The sequence below is a fragment of the Xiphias gladius genome, chromosome 3 (genome assembly GCF_016859285.1).
Source record: "Xiphias gladius isolate SHS-SW01 ecotype Sanya breed wild chromosome 3, ASM1685928v1, whole genome shotgun sequence".
Lineage (NCBI taxonomy): Eukaryota > Metazoa > Chordata > Actinopteri > Istiophoriformes > Xiphiidae > Xiphias > Xiphias gladius.
In genome coordinates, this window is record NC_053402.1 from 16,882,339 (window position 1) to 16,893,530 (window position 11,192).

Consider the following 11,192-nt stretch of genomic DNA (forward strand, 5'->3'; position numbering starts at 1 on the left):
CCTACGCGCTTGCTCATTCCACCCCTCCCCTCTTTCCCCATCTCTCTCCTCTCTCTCTCTCTCTCTCTCTGTTACACCTTTAACACCCCACCCCCTTCTTGTCTTTTCCTTCGTCCATTTCATCATGCCCCACCCCCACTCACTCTCTTCCTTAAGAGTAATCTTGTATATGCCTTCCCCCACAAATTTAAGGGCTCCCTTATCTGGACTCCGCTTCTTCTCATATACCACTCATATTTAATATTGTGGCTGGACTACTCTAATTCAAAAGATGCTCTTTTTCTACAAACTCTCGAGGAAAAAAATTTCTGATATTGGGCCAGATCTATAAAACAAACTGCAGTCCCACAAACACCAGCGGCTCTAAGTCAAACTTAATTCAAGCAGAGAAACTGATCAGTGTAACCAAAGTAACCACTTCACCTAGAAGGGCAAATCTATTGGAAAACCTATGATTGTATTAGCAATGTGATTCAATAAAGTCAAATTACTTTAAATCTTTCTACAATCTGTCCAATTTTAAAGTAACTCTTTTTTTGTGAAACCCACACCTGGTAAAATAAAAATGCCAGGTATGTGGCTATGTGGCCCCTAAAGCAATTAATTTTGTACCGCATAATCGTGAAGCCATATAAAAATATTAAACTCTGTAGATTACTCTAATTAATATGTGTACTGTGCCACCAAAAACTTGCATGAGGGCAGAGGCTGCACACTGATCAGTTCAAGAATGCAGGTAAATTTGTGAATAATCTGGATATAATGTAGGGCGGTTTAACAGTCAACAGCTGGGAACGTGAAAGAAAACTGAAGTGATCGCAGAGAGTGACACAGAGTGTGACAGCAAGAGTTCAAAAGAGTGAGACCACCCACTGTGTCTTCCTGGAGAAGAAGTCTCTAGTAATTATGTTCATGACAGTACAGTGACCACACTGCACTGGCGGCAGGAAGTACCGATCTCTTTTCATCAGATGAACTCGATGTCCAACATAAATCTTAATGCTTTGCTTTCCAGAATAATTTAACTTTGTATTGGTCTGTGGCCATATGTTTTCAGTTCAATCAGATCTCAAGATATATAACTGATAATTCACCAAACTAAAAAAAAAAAACAAGTTCTTAGTTGGCCAGGTAAAAATATCAAGTAAAAATGCTTGTACCATAATTACCCAAATACAGAAGTACAAGAGACAGATGTGACATAGAGAGACCCCCTTAACTCCACACTTGTTATCCAACCCACCTGACACTTCAAATTCTTGGGCAAATGGGAGGCAACTGTTTGATGATAGGTGGATACTACTGACAATTTAAGACTTTTTGTAACTCCTTAAACCATAAAATATTGTGGTTGAGTTTGCACCACAGTATAATCAAACCAACCACATTATATGGCTCTGTACTTAATATACACTACCAGACACAAGATGACTGCTGACGTCTCACCTCTAAATCAACTCTAAATGTTTACATGCATGCTAACAGGCACACACCAACGCACTTTTAAAATTAGTCAGGTATCAAAACCCCACGAAATACGGCGTGTAAAGAACCACCCTGTGCAATGTACACTTGTCAGGAGACTGGTGATGGAAATGTACAATGTCTGTATTCCCAAATGAAACAAGCAGCAGCTACCCTGTTCTGCAGCCAGACACTGACGGTGTCCTCACAGACCCACTTCCCCGTCCACGTGCCATATGCACCATTCCCAGAGACAATACAGCAGCTGCCAGAGTGACAAAGCTCCGACCTACAGCAATTCAGAGTCGGCCAAACCGATGGCCCTGTCACTGCAAGGGTGGGGGGAGATCGTATTCAGACACAGAAAAGGAGGGAGGGAGGGATGTTAGTGTGAGGAAGGGGGAAAGCGAAGGAGAGAGTTGCATTTAGACTGGGGGTTGGGTCAGAGGAAGAGGCAGCAGTGCACACAGAGATGAGACTGCGCGAGAGTCTGAGGGCGCTTCCATTAATCATCAGAGCACCGGAGCAGCCTGAATCTACTGGGACCCGGAGTGGAGGAAACAGGGAACAGGCAATTTGCCAACTTGACATGGTGTAGCACACACTTGTGTGAAAAAAAAAGCATGAAAAAGGGTAGTGAAAGAGGTACGTAGTAGAAATAATAACCAAAGCCTTTTTTGTTATTTGAGCATCAACTGAATCTAAAAAAGAATACTTCTGTAGTTAAAAAAATCTTGTTTTACACCCAGAGAATCTCTTCTCATTCAACTACCTGGGACCGTTGTGAAGCATTTCTCACGCCCCGCCTTCACTATTGCAATATACTGTATAGGCTTACATATTGTCCAGACAATTGAGTGCAAAATGTTAGAGTCAGTCTTCTTACTCAGTCCAGGAAGAAGGAATATATGTCCTACCAATTTTAAGGGGGCTCCACTGACTTCACGCATTAAGTTTGGTTTGCTTGTTTCAAGGAACACTACTCAGCCTGTGAAATCAGTTGTGTATTATCCTCTCTAGCTCTAGAAGCAGCTTTCTTAAGTTTGAAAAAGATTACTCATCTTGAACTTGAGACTTAAATTATGATTAGAAATGCTATGTTTGAAAGAATTGGGTATTTGGGAGGAAAGGGGTTCTAATGAGACAAAGTTTGACCCATACTGGAGACTAAAAGTCTAGGTTTCTGATGCTTTGATTTTTACCATTCATTTTTAGTCTGTTTCTTGTGAGTCCTCCAATGTTATGGAAGTACAATACTGTACTAAATCACTGGAGTTTCCCTTGAAGAATGTTCAAACTGATTATCTATGCATTTTAAAAGTGATTATGGATTCTACTTTCTAATAACATCTGTGCCTTGTCCCTGTATAGTGACTTTTCAACTTTGTTTTTTCTGTCACATCTATAACAATATAAATACAGATCCCTAACAAATCATACAAGTATTTTACACTGCAAACTTAAGTCTTCTTTTGCTTATCTCAATCCACCTTACACCTTGATATCTATCGAGGCTTCACTGAGATTTGTTTTGAGAAGGCAGAATTACAGAAATTCTGAATGGAAATTAATTTTCAAAACTTGCAGCTACAATTTTAATATTAGACCTGAACTGCATAAGGTAAAAAATATTGTGCAAAAACTGAAATAATATACAAGGTTTCATAAAGCACTGTATAATAGGCAAGTCTTCTATAGTTATATGAAAGCATTTACATTACTGGTATGCTTAAATCCATCACAATGTCTGGAATTGACTGAAATTCCTCATTTATAAGTCATTATAAAACAGATAGCGACTTATAATCAAGGACTGGAACTAAGTCATGTTTGAAGCCTTTCTAAAATACTCTATAAACACACACCTGTGACTGCATTAAGCCACCTGGGCTTGTTGCTTTAGTCCTTAATGCAGCTATTATCAATACTTTTCATAATAATTGATCAAATAACAATGTGAAATCAATGTGACACTGATAGCGATGAACATATAGAGAAATATCATCCAAATCTGCAGCTCCTCTCAGCTTTATGGAGATTTATAGCGGTTTGAACTCAATGTTCAGCTGTCCGGGCCCACAACTTTACTGCTTTGGTTCACTCTCGGTACTCTCATAGCGGGAAATTGTTTTCAGAGAAAAACCTCTTAAAACCCACTGTACACTACCTGCTTAGCACCAAACAGCAGACAGACACAGTTGGTAACCCGCTGGTGAACATAGTGGAGAATTGAGCAACAAAAGAGACAGAGCTAAAGTAGAGTGAATATTGGACTTATTTTAACCTGCTGGCCAGAAACATAGACTCCAAATGAATGATTATGTTGCTATGCAATTGCTGGATGTGTGAATAAGCAACTGTTTGATAACACATTTTCCATATCAACCTTAAAGATTATGCTATGCCAATGTTGTTTTCCATCAATCATCTCCAATACATGAGCGGATGGATGCTGGATAATTAACTCGAAAACTCTAAAACCCAGGCAAATTCCAGTTTCTACTCCAGACTTGAGGGACCTCCAAGTATTACTCAGCACATTTATTCAGCTAATGTCTAAACCCTACATTACAAGACATGCTGTTGTATCCCATGCAGCATGGCCCTGACCACAGTGGTAGTCAAGATACAGTCAGGTCCTGACCTAATAAACTGGCAACTGAGTGTATACACTCACAGCTAATTTTATTAGGAACACCGTACTAAATCTGGGTAGGGCCTCCCGTTATTCTCAAAACTGTCTATTGATAAGATGTTTCAAACATCTTATGAATTCCATAAGATGCTTGAAACGTTCATGCGACATGATTGCATCACATCATTTCTGCAGATTTGTCAGCTATACTGTGAATCTCCCATCCTACCACATCTCAAAGGCGTTCTATTTGATTCAGATCTGGTGACTGGGGAGGCCACTGAAGTACACTGAACTCTGTCATGTTCATGAAACCAGTATGAAACAACTTTTACGTTGTGGCATAGTGCTTTATCATCCTGGAAGTAGCCATTAGAAGATGAGTAAATTGTGGCAATAAAGGGATGCAGATGGTCAGCAACAATACTCAGATAGGCTGTGGCATTCAAATGATGACTGATTGCTACTAAGGGGCTAAAAGTGTGCCAAAAAAACACTCCCCACAACATTACACCAACACCACCAGCCTAGACTACTGACACAGGGCAGGTTGGGTCCATGGATTAATACTATTGATGCCAAATTCTGACCCTACCATCTGCGTGCCACAGCAGAAACTGAGATTCATCATACCAGGCTATGTTTTTCCAGTCTTCAACTGTCCAGCTTTGTTAACCATGTACCCACTGCATCCTCAGATTTCTGTTGTTGGAATCTGATGTGTGGTCTTCTGCTGTTTTAGCCCAGCTGCCTCAAGGTTTGAAGTGTTGTGTATTCTAAGATGCTTTTCAGCTCATCACAATTGTAAAGAGTGGTTATCTGAGTTACTGGAGCCATTCTGTCAGCTTGAACCAGTCAGGCCATTCTCCGCTGACCTGTCTCATCAACAAGGCATTTCTGTCCGCAGGGATGCCACTCACTTGATGTTTTTTTGTTTTTCACACCAATCTAAGTAAATTCTAGGGATTGTTGTGCATGAAAATCCCAGGCATAACTGTTGGCACTAACAATCATGCCATGGTCAAAGTCATTGAGCTCACATTTTTTCCCCATTCTAATGTTTGATGTGAACATTAACTGAAGCTCCTGACCTGTATCTGCATGACTTTATGCAATGCACTGCTGCCACGATTGGCTGAGTCGATAATTGCATGAACAGGTAGATCTACAGACGCTCTAATGAAGTGCTTGGTGAGTGTCTGGCTGTAATATTTTTTTATTTTTTAAGCTACTTGGTGATCAATCATAGACACAGAAATGGGAGTGACAACTATTGTTAATTTGAAGATGATAAAATTGCTGCTTTTCGATAGTGTAAGTTGCACTAAATAACTCCTTCCATTAAAACAGTCTATTGCTTCTGAAATGTTTAACCACCTCTCAGTATATACAGACATTTTTTGAAGTGGGGCTGTGTGATGTTTTGATCCAACTGACAATGTATGACAGACATTGTTATGTGATGTAAGAAAGTGTTCTGCACAGGTGTGTGAGTTGTGACTTGTGAGTATGACTGGACTGTATCAATGTCTGCTCTGAATAAAGTTCACAACAGTTGAAGTACTGTATGATCACTGCTCATGTCTCATATTAGATACGACAATTTTTTTTAAATATTGGAATTTAGACGCCTTAGTATCATTTTTATAAATTAATGTTATATAAAATAAAATTATTCATATAATGTTTTTTGGGGTATAAGTGGAGCAGTACATGAGGGGAGGTCTATATGTTTTGGTTTGTTAGACAGTGCCCTCAAGTCCTGTCTTCAAGTTTCAAACTGCATCACTCAATCAATCTGGTCTATACCCACCTTTTGTAAATTTCTCCAACATCTTCATCTTGTTTCTTTGTTATAGTTCATTAATATCACAGATTCTCTTCAGACAAGTTAACTGACTAACAGGCAGGCTTTTTTACAAAGAAGGTGGATGGAAACTGTTTGTGGGCAGCAGTGTATTGTGACCTTTAGATTTTGTGTACAGATCATATGTTAATCTTCAACCTTTTTTAACAACTTTACAGGAACCAATGATCGGCATTAGATTGGCTGATTCTAATGACATTAAGTTAAAAATGAAATAAAAATATAGATATTAGCTGAAAAGCACTGGAAATGATTTCAGAAAATAATAAAAATAGTCAGTGTTGTCTATTACATTTCAAAATCCCACTGTATGACAACAATGCACTGTTTTAATGTGTATGAAGATAAGCCATCAATTCCATGCTCTACAAATGTTTTCGCAAGTACCATGGTTGTAGTAAGTCTCATGACAATGATTCATAAGTGATAAATGCAGAACTTACACATATACGCCCTATAGTAGATTTTGTTAGTGTGCTCAAATGTTCCCACACCACACTCTCCTTTTCATTCAGAGGTCATTCACAACTAGGCCAAGGATGGTGTTACTATGGCAACTAAACCAGAGCGAACAGAACAAAAAAAAAAGGAATTAAAAAAAAAAAAAAAAAAAACATGGGCAAGAAAAGTATCTTCTTTAGCACAGGACATGATAATGACCAAAATCACACCCAGATTAAATCCAGATCTAAATCTGTAGATTAAGCAGCACACGTGCACATTTTCCTGGCTGGCAATTTTTAGACATTCTGAAATGCTCTGGGTAGTTGATAATTTTCAAACAGAAATCCAAAAATCATTATACAGTGTTATTTTGACATAGGAAACTAATATTTCAGCTGTGAACATGTCTGATTTACTACCTACCGAGTATCTGTAAGCACTGTGACCCAATCTTTATTTACAAACCTATGGGGCAGCTGTTCAATTTCACCTATGAAAATTCACTTGGAGTAATGAGATTAATAGCTTTGTCCACTGAGCTTGTTTAATTTACTCCTTGTCTGGAAACTGAATGCCCTTTGACCCAATTCATCCTCTTTATTTACACACTTACAAGGCCAAAATAGTGATAACACATTTTACACCCAACCAGTGACAAGTTAATCACAGAACTGACCCATGGCTTTGATACATTCCTAATATATAAAGGCCTGGCTTACACACTGACACGACATTGTTTGAGGAAGATGACAAAGAAAAGGCAAAGGTGTAACAGTACGCCTAGAGCTTTAAACTACTTCAGTCTTTGTGCACCTTTGGGCAAAGAAGCCTATTCAAACAAGCATGTGACTGCCGGTAGGCTAGTATCTCTCATTAGACACATGTATATGTTGTTACACATTGGGCTTCCAACTACTATAGCAATGGTCAGCTGTTATAATAAAAAAAAAAACATGTTTCACACCTGTAAAATTGAGAATTTCTCCTACAAGGAAACCAGCAGGGACAGTATGCTAAGTAACGGGCCTCTGCATGAGTAATCTGTTTGAACACACCAGTCGGCTGAATGCCACTGCTTTGTGTCTGCAATACCCGGCCATATTAGTCACATAACGCTATAGACTCCAACACATCTGTCTGGGACAGGGTTCATTACCAGATGTGTTGAATAAAACGATAAACTGCAAAGTAATGACTGCTGGCGAGCGACCACCGCCGAGGAGCCAAGATCCTAACGTTAGGCCACAGGGCATAGATTATTGCCTGGGTTTCGTAATGGACGTCCGTGCAATGCATAGCAGAACTGAAAGCGTACGAAGGTAACGGTATTTTGCTTCCAAGATCATGGCAGGAAGCTTTGGAAAATGAACATTAGACTTCCATTTTTGTTGTCTGCTCCATTGACTGCATTCTCGGAAAATAGCCTCAGTCTGAGTGTGCGCCATCATCACCGTGACGGCGTCACAATCTCCCACAACACAAGACAGTCGACGAGCAAACTAGCAATAGATGCCCAACACGGTGGTTGTAGTAGCATTTGTTGGGCTACTTCTAGCGTAATTGTGGCCAACGGTGGGTGAGACAGACAAGGGATGTCAGATAGACACATAATGTGGGTGCAGTTATTGTGTCTTTTGATAGACAACTGCCAACTAGCTTTAGCTAGCAAACTAGCTAGCCAGAACAGGCCTCCGTGCAAGTGAACGGTCTCAGTGGGCGCCGGACATCAGCGCTTTCTCTTAAGCCTTTACGCCACTGTTACCGTGTTTCTTGCTGTCTACTCGTTCGGTTTACCGAGACAACATGACTGGCAGAACAATGTTTGAGACAACGGCGTTTACCTGGGTTTATCAGGTTGCCAGGGCGCGCGGGATCTTTCTCTCCGAGGATCCTGAACACCTCTCGTTGTCGATGACGTCACGCGTAGGTCTTTCGTTGCGGACGTAAAGAGCGCGTCACGCCGACTGCAACTTTAGCAACAACTGAGAGGAGAAATTATGTCCGTCCAGGTTGCACAAGGATGACTGGCCTAAAACTTTGAGTAAATACGACTGGACATTTAGGGAAAAAGCAGCAGTAGAAGATACACGTGAAAGTTACAATGTACTGCACTGTGCAAAAGTCTCAGACCAAACTTCAGTCGATTGTAGTCAAATCAGCTTCTGCTTTTTTCCTCTGTCCTTACGTTAACAAATTAAAGCTACATCGATTGTTCCCAAAAGTATCAGTGTCCACTGTCCATTTGCTATTTTAAATCTGAAAACCACTAACCAAGTTTGTTTATTCCCTCAAGCACATGAGCTCCAGGCTGCCTGCCTGCCTGCCTGTCTGCCTGCCTGCCTGCCTGTCTGCCTCTCTCCCTACGTCCCTCCTCTCTTTTCACTCAGGCTCTCTGTGCTGGACCATCTGCCATGCTGCGACCTCTCTCCCTCTTCCGGCTCATTCCAGATGTTTTGGATCTGGATCTTACTCCTTCAGGAGTCCCAGACTCCTCCTTGTCTTTCCTCTTCCTCTGTGTGTTTGTTTCCTTCTCCTAGACGTGTGAATGATGTGCTTGGTATTGCCTGTTGTATGTTTATGTAGTCTGTCCTCTTCCCAGGTCTTCATGGCCCAGAGGAGGTCATGTGGCTCAGGTACTATCTGTTGGTGGCACCTGGAAGTTGCTTAATGTCCTCCCACATAATTCTTCATTAATTTTACAATCTATAATATTGTCACACTGATTGTCCATACTGTAAATCTACTTTGTTTCTCTATTCTGTATACACAACATCATGTCTGTCCGTCCTGGAAAAGGTAACCCTCCTCTGTTGCTCATCCTGACGGTTTCTTCCATTTTCTCCATGTTTTTACGATTTTTTTTTCCTTGTCTGATTCAATGGTCTAAGGACAGAGGCTGCCTAACGCTGTACAGATTGTTAAGCCCCTTGAGGCAAATTTGTGATTTTGGTGTGATTGTGATATTGGGCAAGATAAAAAAAACATTTGATTTAACTTGAAATGTGACGTATTGACCAAAGTGACTCAAAACAATCAACCAACCCAAACACACAGTGGTTATCTTGCAGATCTCTTCTCTATTTCTGATTAGATTAGATGTAATTTTAACTTCCCTTCGTTAGCTGAGGGTAAAACAGATGTTTCCAAAAACGGGGTTCAAAAGAATTGGAAGACACAGCAAAAGATTTTAGATTTGAAAGATAAGATTGCTATCAACTCATTTTCGCACTAGACTCACGTGATTGTAAGAATCTTTGGTGTTTTATTTCATTAATGATCAGGGATCAGATAGCAACAACAGCAAGTTCTTTTGCAGTTAATTATTGCAAATCTGACATAAAACGCAGAGAGAATGACATCTAGACAAAATCAGTGGTTTGCGGCGCCCCTAAGTGGACAACCACTGTTCCAAATGCCTTTTATTAAACCGAAAGTCTGCTGCGATCCAAACATAAACTTCAGATTTTGAGATTTCAAATATATATATTATCAATAAGCAAACAGCGTGTAGGAACAAAATGCTACGTGTCTGTCAATTTTATGCTTCGTTAGTAGCATTTATTTCTCACAACCCCGGCGCTTGCGTCGTGGCTTTCAAGTGATTGGACCGTATAGCAACCCGGAAGTAGTATGTGAAGGTCTTTGTCGGTGGTCGGGATTTAGATAACATTTCCTTGTCGTAGGTCCGGAATCGATGTCAAAATGGGTGTTAAAATAGAGGTGTTCAGAGTAAGTAGCAAACATTTTTAAACCATGTCCGCGTACATTTAATATGCATTGGTCTTAAGGTTTAAAATCGTACGTATTGGCCTAGGATTCGTGTTTCGTTCTAGCTAGTTATTACCATGAGACTAACTGTGGTCATGATGTAACTGTTTTCTACTGTAACTCATCGGCTAATCTGTTTTGTTTTGTTTTGAGCAGATGATGCTGTATCTGTCCTTTCCCGTGGCCATGTTCTGGATCTCTAATCAAGCAGAGTACTTTGAAGAATACGTAGTAAAGAGAAAGGTCGGTGTCGCTGCTTTTGTTTGTTGCTCATACATGTGTATATAGATCAGTCCACTCCGTGTAGCTCGGTGTTCTTCTTGAAATAACAGCTGGTTTCTTTCTCTTAACTCTTATGTCATCTTGTATGGTATCCAGAGGGAGATCTTCCCCCCTAACGAAGCAGAGCATGTAAGTGTAACACACAGAGCTCGTGTCATTATACAGTCCACACTGTCCATAAAATATAAACAAGCGTTTAAGATGGTGACTTCACACTCAAAACTCACCATCATAAACATGTGTGATTTTATTTTTCTTTCTTTCTTGTCTTTATCGCCATATGGTCCATATTATTATTTCCTGACTATATTATTCTAAAACAAACAGGTAAATGGCACAGTGAAACCAAATAGAGGTTATCGGAGTGCTTCACAATGATGCTGCTTTTTTCATTTTAATATTTCTAATCATACTTACAGACCATACTTTTTTCAAGTTGGTTGGGTTTGTTTTATAAATTGGTCTAATGATCTTACAATGTCCTTTTTTCACTTGCCTTCATGATTAAACCCTGAAACCACAAATTATTGTTGTATTTAGAATAAATTGTCTGTCTTCATGTTTCCTTAGCTTTTTTTAAAAAAAAAAAAAAAACTTATTCATAAAGTACAGTGTTTGCAATGAGGTCTGTTTAGAGATACTGCTGTACAGCAAAATATATAATGATAATAATGAATTTGGTATTTATTTTCAGAGGAAGGAGTTGGAGGAATTCAAAGAGCGGATGCGTGT

The 11,192-nt window shown here is 39.8% G+C and overlaps 1 protein-coding gene across 1 annotated transcript in view; it reads left to right on the plus strand.

Annotated features, from left to right (window-relative positions):
* Positions 1 to 10,005: 10,005 nt before the first annotated feature.
* LOC120807187 (protein PET100 homolog, mitochondrial) overlaps positions 10,006 to 11,192 on the plus strand; it is a 1,956-nt gene continuing 769 nt past the window's right edge. The window contains exons 1-4 of the mRNA XM_040158927.1: positions 10,006 to 10,139; positions 10,335 to 10,421; positions 10,557 to 10,589; positions 11,155 to 11,192. The exon at positions 11,155 to 11,192 is cut by the window's right edge and continues 769 nt beyond it. Coding sequence (XP_040014861.1) covers positions 10,113 to 10,139; positions 10,335 to 10,421; positions 10,557 to 10,589; positions 11,155 to 11,192 — 185 coding nt within the window. The 5' untranslated portion in view covers positions 10,006 to 10,112. The remainder of the gene's footprint in view (positions 10,140 to 10,334; positions 10,422 to 10,556; positions 10,590 to 11,154) is intronic.